This window comes from Panthera uncia, chromosome C2 (assembly GCF_023721935.1).
Source record: "Panthera uncia isolate 11264 chromosome C2, Puncia_PCG_1.0, whole genome shotgun sequence".
In the NCBI taxonomy this organism is placed as follows: Eukaryota; Metazoa; Chordata; class Mammalia; order Carnivora; family Felidae; genus Panthera; species Panthera uncia.
In genome coordinates, this window is record NC_064810.1 from 57,140,537 (window position 1) to 57,160,827 (window position 20,291).

General features: G+C 42.7%; 1 protein-coding gene across 1 annotated transcript in view; it reads left to right on the forward strand.

Moving 5' to 3' along the window:
* Positions 1-12,443: 12,443 nt before the first annotated feature.
* PLCXD2 (phosphatidylinositol specific phospholipase C X domain containing 2) overlaps positions 12,444-20,291 on the forward strand; it is a 49,908-nt gene continuing 42,060 nt past the window's right edge. Inside the window, exon 1 of the mRNA XM_049628158.1 lies at positions 12,444-12,772. Within this exon, the coding sequence (XP_049484115.1) occupies positions 12,610-12,772 (163 nt within the window). The 5' untranslated portion in view covers positions 12,444-12,609. The remainder of the gene's footprint in view (positions 12,773-20,291) is intronic.

Genomic DNA, 20,291 nt, shown 5'->3' on the forward strand with positions numbered 1-20,291 from the left:
CCCACCAGGTATGTCTTTTGAAAGGACCAATGAACAAGATATTCTAGTAGCAATGAGCACACCTGGCACTCAAATTCTGCTCAGTAACATAATTTCCTGCTGAAAGGAATCAGAACTTTTCTTTTTTTTTTTTTTTTAATTCTTTAATGTTTATTTATTTTTGAGAGAGACAGAAAGCAAGTGGAGAGGAACAGAGAGAGAAGGAGACACAGAATCCGAAGCAGGCTCCAGGCTCCGAGCTGTCAACACAGAGTCTGACACGGGGCTCAAACTCAGGAACGAGCCTCGAGATCATGACCTGAGCTGAAATCAGAAGCTTAACTGACTGAGCCACCCAGGCGCCCCGGGAATCAGAACTGTTCAAAGCAGTGCCTGATTGAGGGCAAAGAAGATATAGTATGATATGGAGTATTTTGTTATGTCAGAAAATGAGAACGTATTCCAAAAAACACTGGGGTATACCCGAGGGATGTAAGAGTTAGCTTGAAGGGTCTCCTATTGGCTAAATCTAGGATAATTTGAATACTGATACAATTAAGTATACTGATGAATTGGAAACCATTGAAAAAAAAAGCTGAAACTTATGAGTCCTTACCAGTAATAGATGATTGGTATATAGGCAAGGAGAAACAGAGAGAAAGAGAAAAAGCAGGGGTGGGGGGTGGGGGTGGAATCACAGTAAAGATGGGATCAGGCTAGATTCATCAACAACTGCTAAATCAAGGAGGAAGTTTTGATGACAATTACTGTATTTACATGGTCTCTAAGGATTTGCCAGAAGGATGCTTATTAGTTACAAGAGAGGGAAAAGAAACAGTAATTATGTAGTGGAGAAGTTAAATGACAACTTGACCAAGTGATCAAAATGAACATCGCCAGTGAGGAGTAGATGAACATAGCACTCCTCCAGATGTGATACCCTAGGACACAATATCACCTATGCAGTATTAAAGCAGAGAACAAATAAACTGAATCCAATCACTGAGTAACATCAAATAAATACAAAACAGGAGATGTCTAAAAGATGAAGAAAGGCTCTCGAAAATATTCCAGATTAAAGGACGTAAAAGGATATGCCGATTCATTGCAATATCTAACCTCAGACTGGATCCTTTACTGGAGGGAAAGAAAAGCTACGGAGAAAATCTGACAATTCAGATCTGACATGTGTCAGATCAGCTGACAAAATCAGACTACGGGCAGAAGACTAGAGGAAGGTATTGACAACTCTGCTGTGGTTATGTAAGAGAATATTCTTATTCTCAGGAAATACATACTGAAGTATTTAGGGGTAGATGGCCATGTATGTATACATATGTATACATATATATGTATGAGTATGTATATAACATATGTATATATGTATAAGTATGTATATAATGTACTCTCAAATGGACGTGTGTGTGCGCGTATGTAATACACACATACATTCATGCATGCACATATACGTACAGAGAGAAAAGCAGATGGTAAAGATATTAACAATAGAGGATTCTAAGTGAAAGGAATGTCTGGGGTTTTTTTTCTGTTTTTATTTTTGCAGTCTTTTTTAATGTTTGAAATTATTTCCAAATAGAAAATTTTTTTAAGTGCTTAAGTAAGACCTAATAAATAATGCTTAATTTTACTCAAAACCAGCCTACCTTATCAGACTTCGCAGCCCTTAGATGATATGATAAGACACAAAGATCTTTTAGGTCGAGGAACTTTTGCTTGACTATTCTCTGGGAGTTATTTCATCTGAAATTTCAGGAGAAAATAAATGAGGATTGATCATGCAAGTTGGCTGTTTTTATTTCATTTCTGGGTCTTATTCTGCCTTAGGTACCGGCTGGGATCCACCAAAACTTCAATCAATTTTTCTTTCTTAAGGAAATGAATAGAGCCCTTTGATTTTCCCAGGACTCCAGGGCAAGCTTTTCCTCTTACCATTAAACCATTTCATATCAAAGGAGACTAAGCTGTGTCCCTCCAGACTTCACCCAAGAGAGAGGCTTCAGTTCTTCCTAAAACCCTCGGGCAGCTGTTTTTGTTGATACCCTGGTAGAAACTATGGAAACAGATCCCTCACTCAGGGCAGTGGCAGATGTAGGCTTCCCCAAGCAGAAGCTAGGAGTAGAAGGCCCCTCAATCCCTTCCCTTCTCTTCCTAGATTACTTCGTCCGTCACCCACAAATGTTCGATAAACAGCTTGACTGATACATGTTTGTTCAATAAATACTTCATTTGAAGATAACTCTCTGTTTTACTGAGACCAAACGTTTTCGTTTGCTGTTTTTACTGTATTTAGTGCAATGTTTAAATGAAAGTTTTCAAGGGGCGCCAGGTGGCTCAGTCGGTTAAGCGTCTGACTCTTGGTTTCGGCTCAGGTCATGATCTCACGGTTCATGAGTTTGAGCCCCGTATCGGGCTTCATGGTGACAGTGCAGGGCCTGCTTGGGATTCCCTCTCTCTCTGCCTCTCTCTGTCTCTCTTGCTCCCCTACTCGTTCTGTCTCTCTCTATAAATAAATAAATAAATAAATAAACTTTAAAATTTTTTTAATAAATAAATGAAAAATTTTAGGTAAGGAAATGCCAGCCATGAACTCCTCTCGAATGTCCTTAAGAGTGTTGAGTTGTTTTGTACAACTCAGCATGCTCAGAGTGAGGGCGAGGCCCGGGACAGGTTAGCACTCAAATACTGTCTGAATGAATGACAGGGGACAGTGAATGGGTGACTAGGAGAGAGAAAAATGCCTTGTGGAACAGAGAATTTAGCTGAAACAGGACTCAACATGGTGAGCTGAGATTTTTTTTTTTTTACTTACTCTGTGTCACAGATGAATACATCCACTTAACATCTATGTTCTTCAGAATTTTCTTGGGGCACGTCAGCCAGACCAGGGCCTCAGTCTGGGTGTTTGGCAGTGATACCTTAGATTGAACAGGCCTCTGGATCAAAGTTTCGCTCAGTTTGATAGAATCAGTCATGTATCCACATGTGCGGAGGAAAGGCCAGATCCTGGGAACCAGTGAAGACTAAAATAAGTACATATGAACACCACGAGGGGTGATGGGAAATGGGGAGATGTTGGTCAAACGTTACAAACTTCCTGTCTGTAATAAGTTCTAGGGACCTAACAAACAGCATGGTGACCATAGTTGACAATACTGTATTTTATACCTACGAGTTGCTGAAAGAATAGATTTTAAATGTTCTCACATTAGCAACACCAAAAATGCACCTAAGCAAGGTGAAAGGTGTGTTAACTAACCTTATTATGGTAAACATTACCCAGTACACACGTAACAAATCATTACATCATACACCTTAACCGTACACATTGGTATGTGTCAATTATGTTTCAATAAAGCTGGGAAAATAAAAAAGAACACCAGTTAGCCAGGTGAGGAACCATGGTCTGAAACTTTGAGAGCAAGAACAGATCTCAGTGGGTCAAAGGATAGCCATGGAATTTCTACAGGTGAGAGTCTTCCCTAATCAAGTCAAGAGCAGAGAGTTCAGCCATAGAAAGGAAATCTTTGATCCTCTCCTCTCTTTAAGGAGGCTGTTATGTCTCTGATGGCAAGAAAAATTTAGCCCATATCCTGGGTTTTCAATCTGCTGTTGCCCCACGTTGCCTAAGGTTTAGAAAACGGACACTGTTTCAAGCTTTGGCCTCAAATCCACCCATAGTCTTGTACTTTGCTGAACCAGGTTGGAGAATGAACCAAGAGAACTTTACTGTGTATATCTGGATTCTTGGTGACTTTCCCTCAGACCTGAAATTTTCATATGAGGGGACATGAATGCTCATCAATACGAATATGTGCCAGGAAGGGCTCCAAGCCACAGGATAAACTTAGCACATCTAGAACATAATACATGTATAGATATAATATACATGTATAGATATAACAAAATTTGAATGGATTCATAAAAAACAAACTATGCAACTTGAAAGAAATGTCATGATCGGTGCTTGCCAAATGGGGCTCTGGGCAGTGTGCACATCCTCTTCTTCATGCTTGGTGGAAAGGTTGAGAAGTTCTGCCCTAGGACTGCACACGCACCAGTCCTGTCACTGTGAAGCTGTTGGAAGCCCAAAAAGGTGACCCCCATCCAGGTCATTCATACCCCTCATTCTGAGAACTTTTAGCAAGTGTTTTCTGAGGCTGGCTTCCTGAGGTCTGAGCATCTCATCCTGGGTACCAAATGTGAGGAGGGGCTAGAGAACATTTTGAGCTGTCTCACAGGTAAGAGTGTGTGACTGGTTTAAATCTCTATTAGAAAACTCCCAAGGGGCGCCTAGGTGACTCAGTCCATTAAGTGTCTGAGTTCGGCTCAGGTCATGATCTTGCAGCTCATGGGTGTGAGCCCCGCATTGGGCCCTGTGTGGACAGTGAGGAGCCTGTTTGGGATTCTTTCTCTCCCTCTCCTTCTGCCCCAGTCCTGCTCTCTCTCTCTCTCAAAATAAAATAATAATAATAATAATAATAATAATAATAAAGAACTCCCAAAATCACATCTCAAGATTTGGGGGATAGCAGCATGGTTTTAGGATATCAGGTACATATTTACATATAAAATGTTCCACTAGACCCAGTTCTAGCAAAGAAGTCAAAGTGAGGAAAGGTAATAGAGAAGAGAGAAAGGAAAAGCTTAACTCTGAAAAGGTAAAAAAGTATTTGCAGCTGGAATGGGTGGAGGAACAAAATATGGTTCAAGAGACCAAAAAAACTCATCTAGTCTAATCTATCAAATGCTTCAACCTCTTCTAACACATTACTATCATCCTCTTGTTGCCAAACTTGGCTTGGATGTTTCCAATTGCAGGGACTCATAACTTCCCTTATTTCATTCTGTTGCCTAACGCTGACTGCTAGAACATTCATTTTTATACTTGGCTGAACAGAAAGATGTGTGGGATAAACTTTACTTTCTTTTTTACTGATGCTACTAAAAGGAAGCAGAAGCTGTGGGGACCGATAGATTGTTAAGACAAACTACAACTTCTGCCATGAAGCAAGATGTGTGGCTGGGTTGGGGAGTTACCTGCAGAAAATTAAGCAAATCAGAATCCTTTGATACCAAATCGTCAAACAGCCAAGAAACATACTAAAGTCTTGACTATAACCTACTATTCAGAGAGCGTGGATAAGGGAAAAACACTAAAGACTCATTATTTTTATTTGTACTAAAATTTATATACCATGTTTTTTTTTAATTGTTAGTCAAAGTAGATTTCTCAAACTTGTAATTTTGTTTTAATGTTTTTTATTTATTTTGAGAGGCAGGAGTGGTAGAGAAAAGGGGGAAGGGGAGAGAGAGAGAGAGAGAGAGAGAGAGAGAGAATCTCAAGCAGGCTCTGCTCTGTCAGCACAGAGCTCGACATGGGTCTCAGTCTCACAACACGAGACATCATGACCTGAGCCAAAATCAACAGTCAAACACTTAATCCACTGAGCCGCCTGGGCACCCCTCAAACTTGTAATTTTAATATTAAAATTGGGAGAGAATGATAATATCTGCTCTTAATTGCTCTGATATTTACTCCACAGATAATGTGTCATCATGTAATTTCCACCTAATGTCTGCAACCCCAAATACAGAGTCAGGTCATTAGAAAGAATGCATTCCTCTTTAAGATCAAATTTGCTAAGTAAATAACAAAGGTACAAAAACCATTCTAACTGTGACTGAAGGTCAAGTGTTTACTAGTTTACAGTAGTACACACAAGCTCTCCTAATAGTTGATGTCATTCACAATGCCAAGAACCTTGAGGTGGGATAAATAAGGACAGCAGTTGGTGTTCCTGGCCACTTAAGCCAAGATCAAGCATTTCTGCCAAAACATGCTTCTCTAATTGCATACATTTACACACAACATGGATAAGAATTGGTTACTTTTCCATTTGTCCTAGTCTAACTTTTTTTTTTAATGTTTATTTATTTTTGAGACAGAGAGAGACAGAGCATGAGCAGGGGAGGGCCAGAGAGAGAGGGAGACACAGAATCCGAAGCAGCTACAGGCTCTGAGTTGTCAGCACAGAGCCTGATGCAGGGCTTGAACTCACAGACCGAGAGATCATGACCTGAGCCGAAGTCAGACGCTCAACCAATTAAGCCACCCAGGTGCCCCGTCCTAGTCTAACTTTTTTGACAGAGAAATTGACATCTCAGAGTCTTGATATAAATAAAGCATTTGGGACATTAAAGTCCTTCTGGGAGCTTTTTAAAGGGCAGGAAAAGAGGGGTCACCCCCAGGGGATTTAATTCAGTAGCGTTAGGGGGGTGTAACGTAGGAATCCGTATTTTTGCATAAGTTCCCCTTGGTCTTACTGGTGGTGCTGGTAATGGGCATCAGTTTTAGGGTAATTGAAACTGAAAGGAAATTTACCGTGTGCATGAAGTGTGCCTTTAGTACCAGAAGGTGGCTCCATAACATATTAAATCAGGCATTTTGCCACTAGTTAACTAGGTTTTGAGGCCTTTATTTTCTCTCAATTACCTTTTTGGGAGGTAAGGAAGAGCTGAAAAAGGCAAGCAGAAAAGGATTCAGGAATGTGGTGTGTGGAAGGAATAAATGGATATTAAATGAATTTTAAAATCATCACTGGTTATTAGCTCCTCTCAAATGTATTATAGCAAGTGTTGTTGCTAAAGGAAATTTTCCTTGAAGTATACTAAACAAAACAAAACAAAACAAAACAAAAAACCCCAAAACTGGATGTCCACTAAATATAAAAGACACAGAGGCTCTCAGGATCTTCCTGAGCACTAAGCTTTCAAACCTGGGACAAACAATCTTATGGCCGGCTACTACCACTATTCACTCTAATTGACAGAATCCCAGTCGTGGGCCATAAATTCCTGGTGGACAGGAGGTGATACCACACACCAACACTTCCTGTTTCAGCTTCTGCTGCCCTCTTTCCCAGTTCCTCAAAGACACTCAGCTGGGTATCAGCAGGGCATGGGTCACAATGACATGGTGTCTGGCTCCAGCCTAATCAACAAAATAACCGGACCCCCAGCTCCCGATTGCACCCGTGATGTCAGAAAAGTCTGTGATGCACCCTATGTGTTCCTAAGGCAATGTTCTTGGTTCCCGCCCTTTCCTTGCAGGCTCCTGAATGTCTCGAGTTGCAACAATGATGTCACTCTTCCTGGAGGTAATTGCTGCTGCTGTTCACCATGTCCTCAGCACCACCCATGTTGGTGACATTTCTTCATCCTACTCTGATCCTTGTTGCACAGTGTTTCAGCTTGAATTGGGGAAAGAAGGTCTGGAATGACTAGGGATAAGCTCTGCTGATGTGAGACACAAAACAAAGCAGCCTACATCCCATATATCAGTTACCTGCCTCCTCATGTCAGTCCTTCACCCTCCCCACACCCTCCTGGCAGGACAAAAAATATATATATATATAAAGGAGACACCACAGTGGAACTCAAAACATCCTGTAACCTCACTCACCTCTTGGCAATGCCACTGGACTAAAAGCATTCCTAGATTGTGATTCTCTTTGAGGTCTGTTCCTTTCCCATCTAGCACACAGACTGGGAGGTAAGATTGGGTCTTGGATTTGGAGGCCAGAGACAGCCCCAGCCGCACTGTCATTAAGTCAACATATTCCCCCTGTGATTTTTAGGGTGCCTTCAATCACATAAAATCCAGGCTGTCTAGCCCTGCCAATCACACATGGCCAAATGGCAAGCCTTTTGGGTGTTTGCTCTGGGACCCTCACTGTTCATTTATGACATGATTCCAAAGAACACGAACCCTGTTAGACACTTTCAAAATAGAATGTAGCCTCCAAAAGAGGGCAAAGCCTGCAGTCACCTCTTCAGGAATTGAGCGGGGTCCTTGATCAAGTAATAGACAAAATGTCCAGAAAAGAAAACGAAGTTTGCAGATATAGAAACAGATTTGGTAGTAGGTAACAAAAGTGGATGAACAATTTAATGAGACTTGCAAGTGATAAAAAATTCTTTCAGAGCTAGTCAGCCTGTCCACTCGGGCTCTAGAATTCTACATCTTTGGAGATGAGAAGTGGGGATGAGAGGCAAGCACCGTAATTAAGAAAGTCTATGCATTTCCTCTCTGTGTGCCAGAGTTTCTGCATGCTTTCCCACTTTTTTCTTGCTTAGATGACTGATGCCAATGATTTACTTGGAAGACTGTGTTTCTCCATCTGTTCTTCATTATACTGACTTATCTTCCTAAAGTACAATGTGAGTCATTTTACTCCCCTTCTCAAAAATCTGCAATGGCCTCTTTTGTCTATGGGGCGGGGGCGGGGAAAGGTTCACAGTCTTTAATATACTTTGGTCGTAAACAATCTTTACCAGATTTAAAACACTAATAGGTAACATAGAATGGGAAGCCACTGGCATAGTGATCAAGAGACTTGGTGTCACAACTCTGCCACTAACTAGCTATGAGATCGTAGGCAGAATTACTTTCTAAGCTTTAGTTGTCCTTAGTAAAATGGGGATAGTGATAGTTAACTCACTGGGCTGTTGTGAAAGTTCAGTGAGAATGAATGAGTCCTATTTCCCACTTGTTCCACGTACTACCACTGTAGGGGATTTTCCATTTTTCTTTCTCTGCCATTCACTGTCATAGCTTTGCTGCTCATGGTTTCTCATCAGCACATCCCTTTCTCACTCCAAAACCCTCCACCCATTTTCCACTTGCAGAAACTTTTTTCAGAATTCCAGTCTGCATTTGAATGCCTCCTCTGATAATGCATCCCTTGGCCCTCCCTACCCCCAGTCATCAAATTGTATTTGTCATCCTCTACGCATCTCTATCACCCCTTCACGCCATATCACAATGTGTAATTCACATATTTCACTCCCTTTTCTCCTGAATCCTGTATTATCTGAGATTCCTCAGATGCCAAATTTCACTTAACTTTTCCTCCATTCCTAGCACCTAGCAGAAATATTTGTACATGATAAGCTCTCCATTCCATGAAAATTATCCCAGTCCTTCCATTAGTTTGGTCCTCCATTCCCTTAGTAACTTTTATAATATATTGACTAAATCCCAAACATTACTTTTATTTTAAAATTATTTTCCCAGAACCCAAATTTCCATCGACTGATGAATGGATAAAGAACAGGTGGTATATTTATATAATGGAATACTACTCGACAATGAAAAAGAATGAAATCTTGCCATTTGCAACAACGTGGATGGAACTAGAGGGTGCTATGCTAAGCAAGATAAGTCAGTCAGAGAGAAACAAATATTATATGATTTCACTCATATGTGGAATTTGAGAAACCAGATGAACATTGGGGAAGGGAAGGAAAAATAAGATAAAAAACAGAGGGAGGCAAACCATAGGAGACTCCTAAATACAGAGAACCAAGTGAGGATTGCTAGAGGGGAGGTGGGTAGTGGGATGGGCTAAACGGGTGATGGGCATTAAGGAGGGCACTTGTTGGGATAAGCACTGGGTGTTATATGTAAGCGATGAGTCACTGGGTTCTACTCCTGAAGCCAAGACTACACTGTGTGTTATCTAATTTGAATGTAAATTTAAAAATATATATATTTTCCCCTAAATATCTCTGGCATAGTATACAAAATCCCACTGATAATTTGGTTTCCATTACATTATATGAAAGAAAAATCATTATCTTATACTTACAGATTCTCAGCTGAGATTCTTCACGCAAGTTTTTTAAATTACAAAAGCGATGTAAAAATATTATAAAACCTTGGAAAAGAAAGAGCAAAAGCAATACACGTTCCCACCTATCAAACATGAGCCTGTAATCTAAGGCTTTTGCTACCTACGAGTGTGGTCTGAACCAGCACAGCCACAAACTTAGGAATGCAGAATCTGTGCCCATCTCAGAACAGTGCAATCAGAATATGATAGATTTACACATTAATGTGTGAAAATCACCCCTCTAAGACACGACAGAGAACCCCCAAGCTTCTGCCTCCTTCTAACAAACAGCACCCGCTAGACACCAAGTACAAATACCGTGATTTCATCTGCAAGATCTCTCCCAGGACTGACTCAAGAATATATGAAAAACATACGAAGAGAGTGTTGCCTTCTTTGGAGCTGTTTTCTTGTCCAAATCAAGTAGTTGTGATCAAAAAAGCTGCCAATTTCATAGAGGTGCAAACCTTCTCGTCTTCAGTGATTCCACTTCTCTTGTTTTTGAATTTTCACAGTGCTGTCTCTAAGTCTAAAGTTCCACGCTTTTTTAATATGTTCACTCCTTCCTCGAAGAGCTCAAAACTCAAGGGGAAGAAAAGACATTGAAATGGACATTCCACAATAGAGCTTAAAGCACACGTTTTGCTTGCCTTGGCCAGTTTCATAAAGTTTTGTGTTTAGAAATTCTTTTTAAAAGGTTTGAAGCTCAAGGAAAGCCCAGAAAGGTGACATTTCAAAAGTAAATGTTGTGCTCGTCCTTTACAGAGTGATTTTTCTCTGAGGAAAAAAAAAAAAAAATTGTGGACTCAAACAGACAACATATTCTCAATATCCTGTGGTGTACTTGAAAAAAGAGCGCTATATTGAAGTGCCCTTTAAATATCAGAAGATACATGATAAATAGTGTACACTTTCTTTTTATTAAACAAGGGATGGGGCGCCTGGGTGGCTCAGTCGGTTAAGCGGCTGACTTCGGCTCAGGTCATGATCTCGCAGTCCGTGAGTTCGAGCCCCGCCTCAGGCTCTATGCTGACAGCTCAGAGCCTGGAGCCTGTTTCGGATTCTGTGTCTCCCTCTCTCTCTGACCCTCCCCCGTTCATGCTCTGTCTCTCTCTGTCTCAAAAATAAATAAACGTTAAAAAAAAAAATTTTTAAACAAGGGATACTCCTCTAAGGGGGGAAAAAACTTTCTGTAATACCATGCAGCTCAGAGCGCTGAAAAAACAGGCTTAAATGAATGTTAAAAATAGCCTAGAAGAGGAACTTTGAGTAAGATGTCAAAAGGGAGTCATAGGCAGCAAGAGTTTTGTGTACTGAAATGCGGCTGGGGCGCAGGCATTGCTGCTGTGGGGGTGGGGGGGGTGGTCATTCGGTGATTAAATGTCAGCCTCCAGTTTTCCCTCAGCAAAGCTTGCTGTTTGCTTTTCATATAAGCCCCTCCTGAGTCAGCCAGGAGCTGCCTGACCTGAAGCCTTCCAGGGCCTCACTATCAAGTTCCAGGTTGTTTTTCTTAATTTGCCAGTTTGCCAAGATGTTTCTGTTATTATCAATGTGCAATGTTCTCAAGTCATTAGAGACCCTATAGTTTACCACCATGAAAAAGTACCATTTGAAGGAATAGGGAATATTGCAGAAAGCATGGAAATGGGTTTGTGTGCCTACAAAGCCTCTGGGCTTGAGGATTTCATTCCAAAATAGGATTTCCAACTAGTGCCGACATAGGAACTGCTCCCTGAATGCCCCAGCAACCCTCCCTGCCTTATGTGGGTAGTGTGAAGAGCAAATGGAAGAAAGAATTTGCAAGAAGGTTTCAAATAACAAAATAATACAAATGTAAGTTATCACGATCCCCTCCTCCGTAAAATGGGGAAAAGGGGCAAGTGAATCTTCATTATGTAACGGTTGAAACAAACCATCCTTGACGTTGTCATCCAAGTATGAGATATTGCACGTTTCTCATCCTCTTTACTTCCCGTATGTCTGCTGCCTCTGTGGTTTATGGAAAGTGTAATACGTTCTATGTAATTGTCAGCGTGTGTGTGTCTACGGGAAAGAAGGAAGGAAAGAGACATTTGTGGTCGTGTTCAACATCTGAGTGCTGGCTGCGTGGAAGGCCGGAGGTAAGACCTGTCTGAGGTCTGACCAGCCCAGGCCAGCAAGTTTCCCTGCCTGCAGTCCCCGCAGCGGCGCCTGCCGAGCTTCACTGAGGCAGGAGTAGCGGAGGGAGGGGACCCGGCCGCGGAAGGGTGGGAGCACTCGGAGGGGCAGCCCGGGAGGCGCCAGCCAATCGGAGCGCGCTCCGCCAGCGGCCAATCACGGGCCGTGTAGCCCGGCAAATCTGCCCGGCAGTGCGGGGCGGGGCTGCAGGGAGTCCGGGTGCCGCCGGTTACACTTCTGAGCGCCTTCGGGAAGCCACAGGGCAGGGGGAGTGTGTGCTGAGAAGCCGGGGGAGGAGTAGTAGGCAGGCCCAGCTTCGGTGCCAGCCCAGTGACACACTAGCGGGGTAAATCTGGCTCGTGATGTGGCGGCCGGGCGCTCACGTGTGTGTAGACCCACCGGCTTCTCTGTGTGCCGTGTGGGCACCTGTCGTGTGAGTGGCTCCGGGCGTGGCTGCTCGTCGGACGTTCAGTTTCTGTAAGATTTATCTCCAGGGGCCTACCTAACCCCGGCTCCAGAGGGGAACGTAAGAAGTTTAACGGAGCCAGGTCTGAGCAGATTAAGGGAGTGGAACAGTGGCTGGGCCAGAGAGGGTGGGGACTGCGGGTGCTGGGGGGTGGGTGTGGGGGGTAGGGAACCATCTATTTGCCCCGTCTCCCAGGCAGAAGGCCCTTTGGCAAGACTGGCGTGACAAAGGTGGCTCTGGAATGTCTAAAGTCTGGACCATGATGATCACGGAGTGAGTGGCACCGGGCAGTTTGTTGACTGACAAAGAGGGATGCTAGCAGTTAGGAAGGTAAGGAGGAAACTCAGGATGGGGACCATCTGCTCCCCCAACCCCACCGGGACAAAGACATCATCGGAGGTCTGCAATGCCGACTGGATGGCCTCGCTCCCCCCTCACCTCCACAACGTCCCCCTTTCCAATCTGGCAATCCCAGGTACTCTTCTATTCCTACTTGTTCCCACTGTGTTTGCTTCTGCCATTTTAGTGTCATTAATGGATTGGGTTGCTTTTCTGTTGCGCTGAGAAAATAATTGTCAGTGACCTTACCAAACCTCTTTTTATTTCCAACCGAAAACTTAACACTGAAGCAGCTGCCATAAACAGATTTAAGTACACTGCATCATTGGCAAAAGAGACTCAGAAGAATGGAACACCATTTCTTGTTTATTTGTTTGTTTGGTTTTGTTTGGTTTTGTTTTTACTTGATAGCCTCATTCTAAGAATGTTACATTCTTAATGTTGAAACCAGGCCACATGAGGGGTGCATTTACCTGAATCACTTAAAGAAAAAAGGAGAGCTCAAGAGTAATGAATAAAGAGCCATTAACAAATTTTTGATCTGGATCAAAATCAAAACTGAAAAGTATTTCGTGTCTCATTCATCTGACCTTGCATATACGAAAAACAAACAAACAAAGAAACGAAGTAAACAAAGATTAACATTAGAGAACAGGTTCAGAACCAGGACTGAGTATAAAGACACATGTTTTTGCTGTTGGAAAAGCCAGAATTAGAGAATACAAATGCTCATCAGAGGTCACAGGCAGTCATTAGGTGTGATGAGCTGGTGTTTGAAGATTTCTCTATATATATACAGGTGTCTGCCTGACTGATCTAGAACTAAAGCCTTGAAAAGCACTTCTGCTCCAGCCACTGTTTCTCGCCTGGGGGTTTTATGCCTTGGCATCACTCTCATTAAATTTATTAAATGTGTCCTCTTCCTTCCGCTCAAAGGCTGGTTAAAGCATGGTTTCTAGGGAAGGACGTGTAGCCTCCAGTGATCCTGGTCTGCTGTGCTGGACAAAGTTCCAGCCGCCTCAACTTGAAAAGTACCCCTAGGGGCAGGGGAGGAACTACTGCCAATGTTTCTCCCACCTGGAGACATAACAGTTGATGTTCACCCCTAGACTACCAGACAAACTCCCAGGCATCCCTGGGAGCAGTCTGATTTTTTAGTGGCTGAAAAGATGACCTCATGCAACCCAGATCTTTGCTTTCTATGCATGAGGAAGAGCGGGGCTGGCTTCAGATGCAGCCTTTTCCTTACTTGCCTCTTCTTTTGGAGGTCTTCCAGGTTCATTGTCCCTGTGGGCTCTTGCTGCTTTTGAGCAAAGAGAGGGCTGCTAAATCTCTTTATGGTTATGATCACTTGTGTTTTATCAGCCATTGACTATAGCTCCTTGGGAAATGCCTGATGGTCATGCTCCTGAACAGGTCTTTTCCGTGTTTAATTGACGCCTGTGGAGTCATCACTGAGATGATGCACAGGCTTCTTTTAACATTAGTCATTTGTCTTCGGGCTTTCCGGTGGCATTGTTTGGTCAGATGGTGTGGCAGGTAGTATGTGTTTGCAAACAGCATGGCATCTTAGGCAGGCCCTAAATGGCTCTGTCATTCTGGGCATGTCCGGGGTAGGTTGGAGCTTCCTCCTTCCTGTTGTACTTTGGACGGCTCAAAGCACAGCAGCAGCTCTGCCTGTGGCCTTGCACTCTGACACCGTGACTCCAGAAGGGAGCTGGGCATTTGTTCTGAAATCTACAGGGTATCTCTCTAGAATTACTAGAATTGCCAGGGGAGGGGGGCAAAACAGCCAGAGCCTGATGCTGTAACTGGAAATGCTATGATTAGCCACCATGGAAGACACAGGATTTGTTCACCCTGCTTTGTGAAGTCTGGTCCTTCTATGCAGGGGGAAAAAAAAAGAAAGAGAGAGAGAGAGAGAAAGGAAAAATGACCTTGACTCCTCTGACTCCTCAACATGCTGAATTCACTTCTGTGAATGCCCTTTTCCCAGCAGTGGAAGGGGCTTGAGTATATGTCTGCATAAGTCCAACACAGGAAAATCACATATTAAGTGCTAGCCATTTATGGACCCACCCCCACCCAGCCCTGCCCCCTCCCCACCGCTTTTCTTTCCCCTACCTCAAGCTTAATATTCCCTAGCTAATGGCTAGCAGTCAAGCTATGCCAAGGCTTGCTGAGAAATTCTGAAATACAGAAGGCATTCAGGAAGTGGTATTCATCATTTTCCCCCCCCATCTGCCCTCATCCTCTTCCCCTCCATAATCACCTTCATCATAATAGTTATTATTTACTAAGCACTAACCTGCAGCACCCACTGGCAAACATTGCCTCAGATCTTTACACCTCCAAGATAGGTACTAACATCCTCATTTTGGAAATAAGAACATTCTTGTCCAGAGAGGTTAATTTTTTTTAAGATCATACAAATAGTGAATAACAGTACTAACATTCAAGCCCCTATCTAGCTGGCTCCAAACCCATACACTATCCCTGTGCCTCCGAGGGGGGCCTTGGAAAGGGCAGAGCAGCTGTGTGTGTGTGTGTATTGGGGGAGGGGGTGGTAGTCTCTAGCTAAAAACCAGTTTTCACAGACTGCCCTCTGCAGCAATGAAATAATTTTTAAAATCAGGTGGTCTTTATCTGAGTGATTATGTATCACTGGGAAGAGATAGATACTCATATTTGTATAAATATCATATATCTGAGTAATATATATTTTCATGTTTATAATTTCATATGTATATATGTATTTTATATGATATATGTGTGAGTGTGTGTGTGTGTGTATCTATATACGTATATATATATATATAGTGGTACAGAAGTATCCCTGTTTAAAACTAAAACCCAGTAAGTTTCAAATTCAAATGTATTGCTTAAATCTATTTTGTGTGGTATGTATGTGGGCGTGTGCTCCTGTATCTGACCGACGATGTGGGATGTCTGTAAGATTGTGTCAAATCTGTCAGGATGGGGGTGGGACAGCAGTGACCTGGGAAAGGTCAGAGAAAAGGCAATAACAGAACTGGAATAGAGTAAACTGTTAGGTTCAAGTGCATCGGCTGCATTTGCCTAAGTCGTGATGGGAGAGAACATGTGTGAATGTGCACCTCTCAACAAAGCCTTGATGTATTATTTTACTTACACAACTGTTAAGGACACCTGTTAATGGCCAACATCACCCAAATATATTGAAATATCCCGGACAAGAACCTCAGAATGAATCTCATTGCCAAGTGTTTAGAATGACTGGGGACCCCAAGGGTAAAGGATCTGGAAATTGCAAAAATCAGATTTTTAAATTAGGCTTCAAAATCTACATATATTTTCACTGATGTTAATGAAAGCATGATATTCTTTTTGGACAAATGGACTGGTAGGAAAAATTTTTTCTGTAATTTGCATAGCTTTTAAATGAACTCTTTTTTTGTATTTTAGTGTATTCCTTCTCTTTTAAACCATGCTTTCCCCCTTCTTTTTATTGAAGGTAAACTCTTTAGTCTATTGGAGAGAGCCTTGAACTTAAGAAATTTGATATTGTTGATTCTGGCTGTTTGATACTGAAGAAGTATCTGAATTGCTCGGGACTTAGTTTCCTCATTTGTAATTAAGACATTGGGTTAAATTAAATATAGAGTCTTTTCCAAATTAAAAATACTTTGATTAATTGGAGGTTTTGTTTCTTTTTTAATACCTGTTCTTTACCTAAATGTGAAAAGAGATGGGAAGAATGACTTATGTTAGGTCTAAAAGCCATTTCTTTTAGGCCTCTTTAAAACAAGAGATGATTTTGGCATGTGCAAAAAAGTACTCACAATTGCCAAAATGAAGCAAGGCCCTCTCACTTTAGCATCCTAAAAGGGACTGTAGATTAGTGGCTCTAGATAAGCTGACCCTGAGTGCGTTTTAAGAAACTTCCGTGCTTAGGCCTGGGGGAAGACCCAAAGATGAATTAGGCATCAACCCTAGTGTAAAGGAGCTTACGATGTAGTTTTATATACATATATTACTGTACATAATGAAAAATGATTGGGGTAAATATTAAAACAGAGATATAAAGAAGGTGTTATAGAGGCACACGGAATAGAAAGATTAATTCCCATTAGTCCCTACTTTTCAGATGAGGAACTGCTTTGTTGAAAAAAAATGGCATTTAACCTTAGATTTGAAGAATGGTCAAAATTTCAAGGGATGTGGCTAGGAGATCTGGGTTGGAAGGGGACTTTCCTGGTGAAATGAGCCAATTAAGGTAAGGGATGGGGGTATATACGGGAAGTGGTTGAAGGACCGACTTTCTTGCCTCCCAGTAGTGCTTTGTTAGTACCTGTCTCCTAGCACTTCTAATCACATTATTATTTTTAGCTATCTGTCTTCCACATCGTCTATGAACAACTTGCACACGGAGAGTATGACTGATTTCTCTTTATAATCCTAGCTCCTAGTACAGGGAGGTATCTTGGTCATTGATGATGAGTGAATAATGGAATGCATGGAACTGGGGAGTAAGGATGCTGGAGAGTGGCTTGCTCACAGCCACCATCCTGTTCCATTGTGATCAGAGCTAAACTGAATAGGTCAGTGAGGCTTACGTGGTGCAAAAACCATATGAAGCAACCTGAATGTTTTCTGACCATTTCTTGTTACTTCTGCATAATGTTCCCATAGCTCTAGATAGGCTCATCACTGAGCCCCGTTAGAAATGAAAATTCTGGGGGCACCGGAGTGGCTCAGTGGGTTAAGCATCCAACTTCATCTCAGGTCATGATTTCACGGTTTGTGAGTTCAAGCCCCGAGTCGGGCTCCATGCTGACAGCTCAGAGCCTGGAGCCTGCTTCGGATTGTGTCTCCTTCTCTCTCTGCCCCTCCCCCACTTGTGCTCTGTCTCTCAAATAAATAAATAAATAAATAAATAAATGTAAAAAAATGAAAATTCTGAGGCAGAGCAAAATGGTCAGGAGGGTCAGATGCAGAATTCTGATGTAACTTCTGTCCTAGGAACAATTCTTTCTCCCGGCATCCTCTCTGCCTCCTTTCTTCCCTTGTCAAATTTCAGCTTCTCGTGTTACCTGTCTGGCCTCAGCCTCAGTTTGCTCTCATTTCTCATTCCCCTCTTCACCTTTCTTCCACTGACCTGGCTTCTCCCTTTCCAGTGTCAGCCCTTGCTCAGATGCTCCTCAGTGCTCTCCAATTCCCAGAACTTCTCCGTTCTCATCTTACTGATGATCATCCCCTTCTTTACCTTTCTGGAATTCTATCCTTGTCCCATGTCCCATGCAGCTCTGCCTTTGGCCACGTGGTGATTTCTTTAGCTCTTCTCACATCCCACACGCATGACATGTAGACAACATTACTACAGGGGCAGGATCATTACTCAAATCCTGCTTTGGGAAGTTGGATTAGGTCTGGTGCATCTAACAGAGATTTGGGGACCCAAAACAGCATAACATACACTGTGGTACAAGAAGTTTAGGTTGGCTCTGCTTTGAGGGTAGCATGAACCATGAGTTGGCCCTAGAAAGAAACCCATCCTCCTACAGGATTTGAGGCTGTGGAAAACCAAGGACCAAGCTGAGTTTACCAGGATTGAGCCAATCAAGCAAAACAATCTAATGGGACCAAAATGGACTCTTAAGTGAGAATAGTTTTAGTTGGTTTTCATTTTTTTTCCCCTCTGAGTGGTAATGGTGAGTAATAAAAAGAGGCTATGACTTTGGTGTTCTTATTAGTAGCTGTTTCTTCTAATTCTAAGAAAGCTCATCACATCCTTAGATTTCCCCACCCTTGCCCCCCAATCACACAAAAGCCACAAGAAATTCAAGAATCACACGTGTCTGTAAGAAGCAGAACCATGGATTGGTTTAGAGCATTAATGCTAGAGCCACTCTGTCTGGATTTGAACCCCAACTCTGTCCCTCATGACTTTGTGACCTTGGGCAAGTTACTTAACCTCTCTGTGCTACAGTTTTCTTCTCTGTAAAACAAAGATAATAATGGCACTACTTCATTTAGTTAGTATGACAAATAAATTCATTCATATAGCGCGCTTAGAATAGTTTATGTCACAAAATAATGTGTCTTTAGAAAATTAATTATGATGGTCCTTTATTAAAAACCTGCACCTGGAATGGACAACCAAGAAAAAGTATAAGATCAATCCATACCCTAAAGTAATTTGCAGTCTAGTTAAGGAGCTGACCTTCCAATTAAGCCATGTGGCTCAGTGTTCCCTGTCTGATCAGATCAGGATAACTTGGTCATCCCCTCAAGGGACTTAGAATTAAGGGAATGGTACCTGGAGGGTTGCCCAGGATGTGAGTACCGAAGGAGCTGTAAGTTGCAGGATGAGGGCTGACCAAGAGAGCCAGGAACTCCTCTTCAGCTACTTACTGTGTCCTCTCATCCCACATTCAGCTGTCCAACTTTGTCATCTGCAGCCATCCAAAGACTTTGGAAAAGACACAACTCTCTTTGACAGGACCACACTGGGAACTCCTCTTCTGCTCTTCTCATTTCCCCATCACTGGCCCTCCTTGCCTAGTCATTGTGCTCCCAGCTCCAGAGTAGGGATGTTACAGAATGCTTTCCTTTGAATAGGTCTTTTTACATACTTTATAACTCTCTCCGCAGCCATCAGAATAACCTCACAATCTTCAAACACACACACCACCACCCATTGGCCAGTGCAGGCACACTGAGCTCTGACCTTGGCCTCACCCTCAGAAGAGCCCAAATTCTCATGCCTCTTACTGTTTTCCCTTGATAAAGATCCTGCAAAACATTCCTACTGACCTCTCAAATCCTAGGAGCCCACGGCCTTCAACTACAGGCTGCTGTTTCAGATTTGCTTCTGAAGCTGAGAATCGGCTTCTATCACATGAGCTGATCTGGCCACCACCACCACCCCCACCACCCCCTGCCCCCATCTCTGTGGGACAGGTTGGCTCCAGTCTCTCCCAGGCCCCTAAGAACTTCTAAGTTCAGGCACACTGGAGGGAATGTTAGTGAGATGCTTTGCCTTTGGGAAAAGATTGGACCTCTTTACAAATGCTGAGTAACCCTAATTAGAGTTTCAAACCATGTCTTCAGAGGAGGGATTATTTATAGACATTGTAGTAGGTGTGTGTGTGTGTGTGTGTGTGTGTGAGAGAGAGAGAGAGAGAGAGAGAGAGAGGGAGGGAGGGAGAAGGGAAGGAGGGAGGGAGGGAAAGGATTTGAACACACATGGAGAACCGAACTGGCTGGGTGGGTTTGAGCAGTTCTGTACCTGGTTGAGCAGCGAGGGCCCTTCACCTTCTCTCAGCTATGGGAATTTGGATTCTATTGCTGAGTGCCCAGAAGGATCAATCAGCCGGTGGAGGATTACATTAATAGGCCTCTGGTAGCTCCAAGATGAAATGGGTTTGGCCCCAGAGGCCTTGCATTGCTCTAAGGGGGAGATATAGGTTGTGCTAACCGTGAAGGGTCAGCCAGTCTTCCTTGGATGCATCTTCTACTAAGCAGCTGGAATTTTCTAAGAGAATGACAGGTGTTGTTGTTGTTGTTGTTGAATTTCCAATTATCCTAGAACTATTGGCTATAAGGTATTATTTTTTTCCAGAGAACGTTCTGTCAGTAATTTTTTCCTCTGTACAGACCTGACAAGATCAAAA